This window comes from Lissotriton helveticus, chromosome 11 (assembly GCF_964261635.1).
Source record: "Lissotriton helveticus chromosome 11, aLisHel1.1, whole genome shotgun sequence".
In the NCBI taxonomy this organism is placed as follows: Eukaryota; Metazoa; Chordata; class Amphibia; order Caudata; family Salamandridae; genus Lissotriton; species Lissotriton helveticus.
The window spans coordinates 19,759,889-19,772,599 of NC_136072.1; the positions used below are offsets into that span (position 1 = coordinate 19,759,889).

Sequence of the window (12,711 nt, forward strand, 5' to 3'; positions counted from 1 at the left end):
TGGGCTCGTCATGAGGTAGCCTCCTCGCACGCTCATGACGAGCCCAGCTCGTCATGAATAATGGGTTTTTGTAAATCCCAGCGCAGCAGCAGAATATCGACCGCACGCATGCGGTTAATGTGTCGTTTGAAACACAGGGGGGGAAAGCATCGACGTTTTCAGGACCAGGAATGGCTTCAAATTGGTCTCGTGCCCAAATTTTGCACGTCACTGTCACTGCTTTGCGATGAGAGGGTTTATTGATCTTTTATTTAAATTAATAGATTGTGATAAAAGCATACATGAGAGTCCTGTGGTTAGAATATGAACAGTGAAGTTACCACTTATGACCTAGACCACTTTCTTGTGTTCTTTATGACTCCCACTTTCAACTTTTGGGAGTAAATAATAGCCCCCAAACTCCTCAATGAACTTAATCCAAATGACTGAAAGTCAATGGCATATTTTATGAGAGCCCTGCGTCACTTTTGCATCACGTAAATTGGCGTTGGTTGTTGGCGGAGGGGTGGTGGGCACTCGTTTTTGGGACGAGTGCTTTTTCATCGTCACACTTTCATTCAGAGCAAGAGCGAGAAAGGCAAAGAATGGAGAAGGAAAGAGGAAGACAAAGATAGGAAAACAGTGATCAAGGGAGAAATCAGGGATGCCAAAGACCCGGCAAGAGTGAGATAAAGAGGCTGGAAGAGTAAGGCGGAGTAAGAAAGAGGCATGACATGGAGTCAAGACCTGTCAGCCATTCTATTCAGAGATAAAAGGAGCAAATATGTATGTTGGTGGAATAAAGAGGCATGAGATGGAATGAGGATGAGGCAACCTTGGTATTCATGAGATAAAAGTGACAAACTGTAGGGCGGTGGAAGAAAGAGGCATGAGATGGAATGAAGAGGAGGCAACCTTGGTATTCATGAGATAAAAGTGACAAACTGTAGGGCGGTGGAAGAAAGAGGCATGAGATGGAATGGAGATGAGGCAACCTTGGTATTCATTAGATAAAAGTGACAAACTGTAGGGCGGTGGAAGAAAGAGGTATGAGATGGTATGAGATAAAAGTGACAAACTGTAGGGCGGTGGAAGAAAGAGGCATGAGATGGAATGAAGATGAGGCAACCTTGATATTCATGAGATAAAAGTGACAAACTGTAGGGCGGTGGAAGAAAGAGGCATGAGATGGAATGAAGATGAGGCAACCTTGGTATTCATGAAATAAAAGTGACAAACTGTAGGGTGGTGGAAGAAAGAGGCATGAGATGGAATGAAGATGAGGCAACCTTGATATTCATGAGATAAAAGTGACAAACTGTAGGGCGGTGGAAGAAAGAGGCATGAGATGGAATGGAGATGAGGCAACCTTGGTATTCATGAGATAAAAGTGACAAACTGTAGGGCGGTGGAAGAAAGAGGCATGAGATGGAATGAAGATGAGGCAACCGTAGTATTCATGAGATAAAAGTGACAAACTATAGGGCGGTGGAAGAAAGATACAGGAGATGGAATGGAATGAAGAGGAGGCAACCTTGATATTCATGAGATAAAAGTGACAAACTATAGGGTGGTGGAAGAAAGGGGCATACGATGGAATGAAGATGAGGCAACCTTGGTATTCATGAGACAAAAGTGACAACAGTAGGGTGGTGGAAGAAAGAGGCATGAGATGGAATGAAGATGAGGCAACCGTAGTATTCATGAGATAAAAGTGACAAACTGTAGGGTGGTGGAAGAAAGAGGCATGAGATGGAATGGAATGAAGAGGAGGCAACCTTGGTATTCATGAGATAAAAGTGACAAACTATAGGGCGGTGGAAGAAAGAGGCATGAGATGGAACGAAGATGAGGCAACCTTGGTATTCATGAGATAAAAGTGACAAACTATAGGGCGGTGGAAGAAAGAGGCATGAGATGGAACGAAGATGAGGCAACCTTGGTATTCATGAGATAAAAGTGACAAACTATAGGGCGGTGGAAGAAAGAGGCATGAGATGGAATGAAGATGAGGAAACCTTAGTATTCATGAGATAAAAGTGACAAACTATAGGGCGGTGGAAGAAAGATACAGGAGATGGAATGAAGAGGAGGCAACCTTGATATTCATGAGATAAAAGTGACAAACTGTAGGGTGGTGGAAGAAAGCGGCATAAGATGGAATGGAATGAAGGTGAGGCAACCTTGGTATTCATGAGACAAAAGTGACAAACTGTAGGGTGGTGGAAGAAAGCGGCATAAGATGGAATAAAGATTAGGCAACCTTGGTATTCATGAGATAAAATCGATAGAAACTGTAGGATGGTGGAAGATAGAAGCACGAGGTGGGAATCGGATAAAGACTAGGCAGCCTTGACATTCATCAACCCCAGCTTATGTCTGAGTCGTGGCGAGCTCCTGAGAACATCTATGGAGCCCTGCACTTGCTACTACTACAAATTCAACACAGTTGAAGCTTCAAGCATACCTGTGAGGAAACATACAGGCTCTCCGAAATGCAAATTAAGTGATGTAATTTTATTAAAAAAAACAACTGCTCCAACTCCATCTCAATACCATTGTCATGAAAGACGTGGCTGGACTCTGTCCCATTGGGACCCCATGGACACCGGCTGCACAGATCAGAGGAAACATGGCGTGCGTCACAGAAAACACATTGTGATACAACCAAAGCACAAGTGACATTCACTTCATTCCTGGAACCGATAATTAGGGCGTACAAAATGTCCTCCCAGCACTGGAACAGGACCTGTACACTCCACTGTGTAGGTTAGACCCTTAGCAGTTGGCCCTACCACCTCTTGTATGGGCCAAGAGTCTCCAGGGTCAGAGTTCAAGGTAATAACCACAATATGCCCTTGAAGGTCCAGTCACACAGCCATCAGTTGTGTGAAGTGGATCCCTTTGTGGTTGAAGGAGCACCTCCCCAGAGGTCCTGAGGATGGACTACAGCGCATAGAAGTCATTGTTATTGTTTGATAAGTCTGTGTATTGCTGCATGGCCAGGGCGGAGATATGCGGCCGCACAGGCACCTGGGAGTTGACAGTCTGAATCCAGTGCGTTCTCGTGCCATTGGCCACCGGCTTACAGAGATGGGTTTCCCATTTGGGCTTCTTGGCCATGCTGCTGCGGCCACTGAGTCTATGGCCATCCTCACAGTACGTAACGCAGCACTGGCATGGCTTGGCCCCCTTCTGCCCGTTCCTGGCCTTGGCTGCTTGAGTGCGAGATGTGGCCCTCTCGGCCCTGCTGCGGGACCTTGACGTCGGAGGTGGCTTGCGTTGACCTTTTAACCTCCGCTTCCTCTTCTGGATCTGGTCCAGGCTGACATCCGACTGGGAGGAGCAGCTCTCGTTCCAGTTGGGCTTCGCCGTCAGGCTCCTCAAGGGCAGGGCCAAGTGCAGAGACTTCCAGAACCTGGAGTTGGGCCGCTTGGACTTGTCTCCGTCCCACCGGATGACGGGAGTGGAGCTCTTCAGATGGACGATGCCCGGGTGCGTGCAGTGGACGGGCTTGTACTCCACGATGACCATCTTGGTGCAGATGGTGTCTTGGCAGACCACTCCCAGCTTGAGTTCCAGCATGCTGAAGCTCTTCTCAGTCAAGTAATCGGGACTCAGGACAACGATCATCCTCCGGCTTTTCTGAATGAACGCGAAGACGTCTTCGACTGTATCTGGAGAGAAAAGAGAAGGTGGATTAAATTAGTTAGCTAGATAGATAAATTACTTCTTTTGATGAAGGAGATAAAGTCTTGGATTGTATCTGGAGAGGAAATAAAGGGTGGATTAAATTTGATGGATTCAATTATTGATCTAGATAGATAAAGGATTACATTTGATGAAAAGAAGCGATATTAACAGAATGTTAATATCTTTGAATTAAATTTTGTATACTGCATTCTGTCTAGTAAGCAACAATGTGCACTTCGCAGACTTGAGGGAGCGCAAGGACTTGAGATGGCAGCATTTCCTCCGGGAGAACAAGTCTTTAAGAAATGGATCCATTTTTGGGCAGGATTGAGCAATTGAAATGCCAATAGTGATAGAGATATGTTGGTATCATGTCAGGCTAGCCCGACATGTAACTCAATCTCCTACTGGCCTTTCACCTCCTATCCACTGGGAAATCAATACATTTCCCTACAAGTCAACTCAATGCAAATTCCTTGGATAAGGGTCTCGGTTTCCAAAGAAAAAACATCAAAGAATGTTTGAATATTACTTAGCGCCCCATAAAGAGGTTGAAACATGATATTGATACACGCGTTGCACCTGAAATATGTACCGCGCTTGAAGACGTGTACGCTAACCAGAGCGGTCTCATCCATCTTCTAATCAAGGCGTGGCATTGATCGCTCAGGTGAGCAGGTTCTGGGTATTCACCATTTATCAATCACCAATTGCTAACCTTCTCCCATTTGTGATCAGACTTGACCACCTCACATGTAAACAGGTTAGAATGGTCTACAGAGTCATTCGTTTGCAGAGAATTAACTTCTGAAGACATGACATTAGGTTTAGTTGACTGTAAATAATAGACAATCATACATTTTTTGTGCAGATTCTCTCATTTGACCAGTGGAGGGCAAAGGTAGCAGAAAACAAAATGTGGCGAGCAGGTTTAAAGTATGCAGTGAGGTATGGGATGGTGTGGTAAATAAATGAAGGAAGGCTCTTCTTCCAGTGGAGAGAAGGTACTTTTTTCAGCCACAATCCTGTGACACCTCAACAACAGGCACCAGAGTTCAAAGTGACAAGTAGAATTTCCATCTCAACAAGAATGGAAGCCAGAGAGTAAAACTCTGGAATTCCAGGAGGTCGTTAACATTTTACTGGAAGACAAGACTTAACAACAATTTGGTGGAGGTGTGACAGGCGGTGAGACGGTGGGTCAGAGGGGACACAACACTGTGCCGGTGGCACTGTGTGTTTGGGTGGTGGTGATTAAAGCAATACTTCTGGCCAGAATTAAGGAAACTATGAAGGGCTGCAGTCATTGGAGGGAATCCATCATTTCAGCCAATGAAACAAGGGCCATTCTAAGGCCACATGGTGACATCTGCAGGGAGTGAATTAGCTATTATCTAAGGGCATGTGGAGACGTCTGTAGAGATGGATTCAACAAGCCTTCATTGCACCCAGCGGTGGCATCTACGCCCATGCACTACAATGGACGTGCACATTTGGTGAAGTTGTTTCCTTCCAATGTGTCCCTTTATTGAAAGATACACTCTTATTGTTTCCGTTTAGTGGCCCTAGAAGAGCGCTACACTTAACTGCAAGAATGACTACAACCCAACAATAATCCATTAATAGAACTAACAGAAGCAATATGTTAAATATATAAAGACCCGGTCTCTATAATGTTAATCGTATTATTGTCCAGTTCTATAACTACGTCATAAATGCCAGTGAGATGGATACACCTAAAAGTTTGCATTTTAAGCCCAGATTAGCCACAAGACCCCACAGTTGCGTACTAGGTCTAGTGATCGCAACAAATGTATGAGCCTTTGATTCTATCACTCATAGGTAGATCAGTCATGCAATATATACTAACCTTATTCAGACAATGGGCAACACCATGATCCTGGTCATACATCAGTCTACAGTCTCAGTCACTTTCCAGACGTGGGAGCCCCACGCAACCAGGAAACTCCACCCCATCCCAAGATGGCCCCCCAGGTTCATAAACAGAAAAACAAAGAGTGGTGCAGCTGTTCAGGAGATGGTTAATCCAAGGGACAAGGCACTAAGTCAAAGGCCCTCCTGGAAGCACTACTCCAGTCTTGGTGGCTGCGAGATTGGTTGTATGTTTGAACAACGAGTTCCTCAACAGCGAAGTCCTAAACCACCAGGTCTGTACTACGACCGCGCTTTTTTACCATGCATTCTTTTTCCACAATTTTTCGTGATAAAGGAATGCATGGTAAAACCACCTCCTAAAATCTATCCCCAACCGCTCCCACCCCTAAAATCTACCCCGCCCCCACCTTCCACATCCTAAAAACTTACACAACCCCCCCAACCTCCTAATAACTAACACTAACCCCTCCCGCCCCTAAACCTAACTCGAACCCCTCCCACTCCCTGAAAACTATCATGCATACGCCCACCCCTAAAAAACTATTATGAACCCCCTCCCTTAAAACTAACTAACCCTTCCCACCCCCTAAAAACTAACTTGAACCCCTCCCACCCCCTAAAAATGACCACTAACCCCCACCCCCTAAAAAATATTACAAACCCCTATTCCCTTAAAACTTAATCAAACCCCTCCCCCTTAAAAGAAACACAAATCCCTCCCACCCCCTAAAATCGATCACAAACCCCCCAACCACTAAAGAAATAATACGAACCCCAATCTACCCCCTTAAAAATAACACTAATACCCCCACCCCTGAAAATCTACCCCGGAATCCCTGCCACCCCCTAAAAACTAACATACAAACCCCTCTTGCCTCTCCTGTTCTTCCAACGCTCCTCAAGACTGCCCATCCCGAACACTAGACCGTCTTAGCCTGAACCATGCACATGCGTGGTTCAGGCAAAGTCGTTGTTCGACTCATTGTTCCGGAGTCGTGGCAAAGGATGTTTTCTAGCGAGATTCACTGGGTGGAGTTTTGTCAAATCATGAATGGCCAAAGGATACTTCTTGATTGGAGATGCTGATCAACCTAGATCTTTACTGGGGCAGGTCAATATCTGTCAGTTCATGTGTTGAATGTGGAGATACAAGAGTGGCTTCAAGAAACTAGAGGACAATTTGAAAGTAGAGGAAAAAGAGAACAACCAAAAGAACCACACTCAACTGTTTGAGATGAACAAGAGGTTTGGGGGTAATTTGGAATATGGTTCCTAAGATTAAAAAAGTATTAAAACAGAAATTTCCTGTCAAGAGCTACCTGTTTGTGGTGAGATGACAAAGGGGTTGTCGTCTATGCCAAAGACAGCTGAGCGATCTAATAAATCTTGGCATAGATAGGGATGCTTTTTGGCCCGAAAGAGCAAATCTTATTTGCAAACAAAGACGCTTTTATTAAGAGTGTGCAAAAATCTAAGTTTAAATAGCACATATATTAAACATGAAAAGTTGGCTGTAGGTAATCATACTTAAATGTTACAGGGCTACACGTGAAGTAAATAAGTGTTGATTTAAGTTAGCCTAACTGCCGATGTCATGTTACTGAAAATAATACATTAACAGTCAAAGGCCTGTTTTTCATGTTGAATCATCCGTTAGATGTTTTATTTTTGCTACAGATGTTGTAACTTTCCAGAAGTCTTCTGTTAGTAAATCGGCATTTGTTTTGTATTAGGCAATGGATAGTGAGGTTCTCATCAGGAGGAGAGGAGGCAACAGGAAGGATAATTCATGAGAAGAACGGTCGGGACCGCAGAATGTGAACAATGTAACTTTTCAAGGACTAACTTCTAAAGACTATTGTACGAGTGTGAGAAGATGGAGAGTTCACCTATTCCCAGAAGTTTACTACAATCCTATTGGATAATACAGGTGACGAAAAGACACTTGTTGCCATTTGGAACGTTGTGTGTTGATATTAGTGCGTGTTCCTAGAGTAGCAGACTGATTCCTTCCCTTACTCTTTGGCTGAAAACTCAACTTTGAGTTTCTTATACCTCTCTTTAAGGGAGATTGCTTAGTCTATTTTTATGTCTTCTGATTTGTATCTGAGAATATTTTCCAGATTATTATGCAAAGGCGTTATGCTTATGCACTTATTCGCTCATCAGAACTCTTCAGTATCTGAAAAAGGTCCTTATTGTTAATTTATTCCAATAGATTTAGATTAGGGAACTTTCTTTATGGAAAACACTTATTGTATTATAATATTTACTGTTATCTTGACTAATATTCTATTTTACCTTATATTGAAATATCAATTATTGAAATATGTTCATTTCTAACGCTGATGCTTAAAAGCCTAATTCTTATTGAATGCAATTGATTAAAACTTAAGACACTGAAAAGACACTGAAAAAGAAAACTCTTTAACTCATACAAAACTCTTTTTATTAACTATTCTAAAGTCATCAACAATTTAATACATTTCTGGGTTGATGTAGATTATCGATCCTTTATACTTTCACTTGTCGATGAACAAACATCCATACGGCCTGTGGCGAGGATTGTTTAACGATTACACCAGAAATTTAAGGCACAGAGAAGAGAACCCCACTCCATTGGCCCTTAAAACCGACCTTATGCCTTAAAGAGGATGAATATGCCTCTTAAGGATCTGATGACCCCCAGGCTCTGGGAGACCCAGAGGATGCTCACTGACAGCCCCAGGTACTTTGGGTAACTAGAGGAATGAGAACATTGGGTGAACACTTTATGGATCAGAAAAGCCAACGGCAAAGGGACCCACTACCAGCAGCTAAGTGTGATTGGATAAGGGCCTAAGGGAGGATAAAGGCCTAAGGGAGGAATCTATGCTATAGGGAAGTTGAAGCAGTACCTTGCCATATATTTCTTTAACTGGTTATACAACAGACTTCATTTGAAGTGCTGAAGAACAAACTGGATTTGAACTTACATTATGCATTTTCCTAGAGGAAAAAAGTGTGTGAAGGACCAAAGAAGGCATTTTGATGAGCAGTGGAGGCAAAGGATTTAATCTTGAATTAGGGTCAGTTTAAGCGATTTGAGTGACATCCAAAGGGAAAGGCGTATATGGTGGCATAGTACTTGTGTCTTAAGAAAAAAGGGGAAAATAGAAATATAAGATTGCATACGGTAATACTAAAGTGAGTCGTGTTCTCGCTAGTTATTAAATAGAATCTTAAAGTTCTGCCAAAAATTGCTGTCAACATTGGATTGGCGTCCGTGCAAGTGGACACAAAACGCCGGTATATGGCTTCAGCAAGAAAGATTCTGAAATAATCCTTCTGGTTAAATAGAGTTTCTTGCTTTGACAACTTTTATCCTATATGTATCTCTAGTTCACTTTTGTAGATGAGCACCCCGACTAAGACGGCCATCATTTCCTTCACCAGTTTTCTGGTGATCCGCTTTGAGCTACTCCCAGCCATCTGTAGCGGTCTTTATGCAAGAACTAAAAAAAGATTCCTCTGCTAATACAAGGGATGAGATACAGATTCTAATGTGTGATGGCACTGTGCATTTTTCAGTTGTACAATTGTTCTTTGTGCATTTCCATGTAGGCTGAAGGACACAGCCAAAGGAAAGCAGGAGACACTAAAATAATACTCTTGTGGAATTTTCCAAGATCTGACTGAAAATATCTTGAGCTAAGGGTTCCTGAGTCAAAGACGCCAGTGACTGAAGGAGGAGGAACCTAAGCATCTAGGAATATGTAGAGAATACAATCTGTTTGCCATGAATGGTGCAAGCAGCGTTACATGTCAAGGATAACAAGCATTGGCCAAGCCAATATGTCTCATCTTTATAATGTGGGTGCCAAGCTACTGGCTTTGCCAATACTTGTTTGTAAAGCAATATAGAAAAAGTAAAATATAGAAAACCTTTCAAAATACTGAAAAAGCAAACCGATCTTAAGGTATCTAAAAATATGCACTGGATTCCATATTTTCAATATTCATAAAGAGCATTGTTTATTTTTCAAATTCTATTCATGCAGCAAATTTTGAACAAATCTGAAAAAAGTCTGTTGCACATGACTGATCCTTAAACATAACACATGAGGCTGGTTGCAGGTACTTAGAAGAAAAGAATGGCTTTGAGAGGCTGTGAATAAGTGTCAGAATTTAACGGAACAGGCTTGTAAGCATGGGCGGATTTTGCGAATTGGCAATCCGCGAACTTGCGTATTTACTGATTCGCAATCTGCAAAATCCGCGAACTCTCGCGAATTTGCGGATTTTTTTTTGTGTTCGCAAGGGTTTCTGCCAGTTCGCGAGGGTTGTGTACCAGTTCGCAATTGCGAACTTACTTGTCGGCTCGCAACGGCCGCAACTATGTTGTTTCTACGTCTGGTTCATCATCACAGGTTCACAGCACCCTCTGTTTCACCACTGCCACCCTCTGGTACACCCATGCCACCCTCTGGTACATCACTGCCACCCTCTGGTTGGTTTATCACTGTAGATTATGGGGGTGAAAAAAAGCAAGCACACCTGCCCTGCTTCAACTGACATGAATTAATTTGGGGTTGATTAATGTGTCACTGAATTTAAACTTCCAGTCTGGCTGGCACCTGCTTCCTTATCTGTAATTTGCTTTCTGTTGCAGTGCAGTTTTTTTTCACAGGACCTTTGTGGCCTACTTGTAGCTATTCTCTGAGCCTGCTGTGAGGGTCAGAGCAGGGTCACAGAATAGTTGCAGGTAGGCAACTGAACTCTGAAGGGGCCCCTCAGGAAGCACCACAGGGAATGGTTACTAATGATAAGATTGAACTTTTGCACCTGCTGAGTGCTTTCAGTTTTGCAAAAATCCAAATATCCAGCAGCATCCACAAAAAGTAATCCTTCCAGGCACTACAGGGAATGGTTACTAATGATAAGATTGAACTTTTGCACCTGCTGAATGCTTTCAGTTTTGCAAAAATCCAAATATCAAGCAGCATCCACAAAAAGTAATCCTTCCAGGTCAAGATCCAAATCAAAGTGACCAGCACATGAAGAAAGCACTGGGAGGAGCCTGCTGGACAGGAACAGGAAGTTGGAGACTGTGGGGCACTTCCTTCCTCCCACCCCCGCCCCCCCCAAAATGGACTCCTTGCAAAGAAAAACTCCAGGCAAATGTCAACCTGAGGAGTTATTCTGATAAAAATCATAATTTTCAAGGTTTATGCTGCCTGCTGGTGGATTTCTTGTGCGAAATTGCAAATTTTGCAATCTCGCAATTGCGAGATTGTCACTGCCCGCCGCATCTACGTGTTCGCAAGTGTTTACTCCCGCGAAATTGTATAGTATTCTAGGTGGCAAGTGCGACCAAGCAAAAAATCCGCTTCGCACGGATTTTACGAATTTTCGGCAAGTTCGCGAGAGTTCGCGGATTGCGAATTTGCCGAAAATCCGCAAAATCCGCGAGCGGAACGGATTTTACGCTCATGCTTTGTCAAGACCTAATTTACTTTCAACAAGGGTCAGAACTGAAACAAATGCTGCAGCCATTTGGTGCTCTGCAGTGTGCCATGGTGTAGATTTATGGGTCTCCAGAAGAAGACATTTATTTTCCAATCACAATAAATACACCTTTTGCTTCAAACTCCATCTGAGTGAGTGGAGTAGCTTCCTCCCTCAGCCAGCACCATAGTGCTTCCTGAGTGTGCCAAGGCTCAGACTTTCATGCAGCATGTGGAACGCAGGAGATAAAGAAACCAAAACAACCTGTTAAAGTCTAATCTTTAGTCAGACCCTCGGAAAAATGTGCTTGTTGCTGTGCTTTTACGGGTGAGCTGGGGAGGGGGGCAAGGAACAATATGGAGATCACAGGGGTGTGGAAGGTGAAACAGACATGGGAACAGAACAAGAAAACAAGGGCAGGGAGCTCTGAAAGAAAAATAGAAAAAATTGTTTCCTATTATAAAGCTGAGAAAAGACGCAGGTGATCCAGTGAAAAGGATGATAAAGAAGCTTTGCTCCAGGAGAATGGCAAAAAAAAAAGAAGGAACGCCATTGAATGAGAAAAAAGTAAATTAGGTTAGGTAAAATGTAGATTATACAGTGTAAATTGGGCAACGCTGGACTTTTGCGGTACGCTTGTCATGCAAAACTCCAGGAATTATGTGGTGTAAAGTTTATGTTGCTGGAGTGTAGTAGAATGTTGCAGAAAGCAAGTGGCAGTTCACAGCAATTAGATTTCTGTGCTATTTCTTTTAGCATGGAATGAGTCCTCATCAAAAATTAATGCAAGGACTGTTTTTGCTCTAAAATATAGCTTTAAGTTACCCATTCTCATTGTATCTAAAGTTCCCGAAGTGTCAGATAATTGCGCACATTTAATACACCTCTAAAAACAAATGAGATTGACAGGACAGTTAGCCAATGATGAGCAATGGGCTGACCCAAAGCCTGCAGTTAAGTATTTCTATAATTTTACGCTTTGTATCCTGCTGCTTTGTGGCAGGTGGGTGGGCGGGGCTGCTTCTCCAGGAGCAGGGGAGGAGTGGTTTGACCACTCCTAAGTGCACAGTGACTCTCGGGCCGCCTAAACCAGTCATGCGCACTTTCCCATGCAGGATGCATTACAGCCGGCATGAAGAACATGCCCACCCTTCCAGCCCCTGGCTGAGCGCTGTGCGTGGTGGTCAGACCAATCACAATGCTGCATTGCAACGTAGTGATTGGCTTAGGGGAGGGAGGGAGCCTTACTGCCTGCTTTCTGTTAAACTCGAAGACAGGAGAAGAGACGCGAGACCCGGCCTCAAAGTACGTTTTTAAAAAAATGTATTCCGATCCCCCACCCCATTCTCCCGCGCGACACCTCCAAGCCACCCACCTCGGCCACCACTGATTTGGGGGTGGAAGGCACTGGCAAAGCGAGGACTGCTGGCCTCAGCCAAGGGGGCTGGGATCATGAGCCTCTGAAGTCCCGGCTCTGTCCTTCTTTGCTTCATTTTTTTTGTCTCTAAGATGTCCTCTTTGTCTTGTATAAGTGCCAGATACATTTAAACATAGGTGTTATGTCGTTTTTGGTAGTAATGGCACGACATGCTTTTTGCCAGGAGGGTTTGATATTTGCACAGTTCCGTGAACACCACCTGCTACGCCCTCCTTAAC

General features: G+C 43.6%; 1 protein-coding gene across 2 annotated transcripts in view; it reads right to left on the bottom strand.

Moving 5' to 3' along the window:
• Positions 1 to 2,477: 2,477 nt before the first annotated feature.
• The window catches only part of IL1RAP (interleukin 1 receptor accessory protein), a 367,373-nt gene continuing 357,139 nt past the window's right edge, over positions 2,478 to 12,711 (bottom strand). Inside the window, exon 10 of one of the 2 annotated variants that reach the window (XM_078665407.1) lies at positions 2,478 to 3,656. In XM_078665407.1, coding sequence (XP_078521533.1) covers positions 2,926 to 3,656 — 731 coding nt within the window. In that variant the 3' untranslated portion in view covers positions 2,478 to 2,925. The remainder of the gene's footprint in view (positions 3,657 to 12,711) is intronic. The other variant, XM_078665406.1, reaches the window with a different exon arrangement.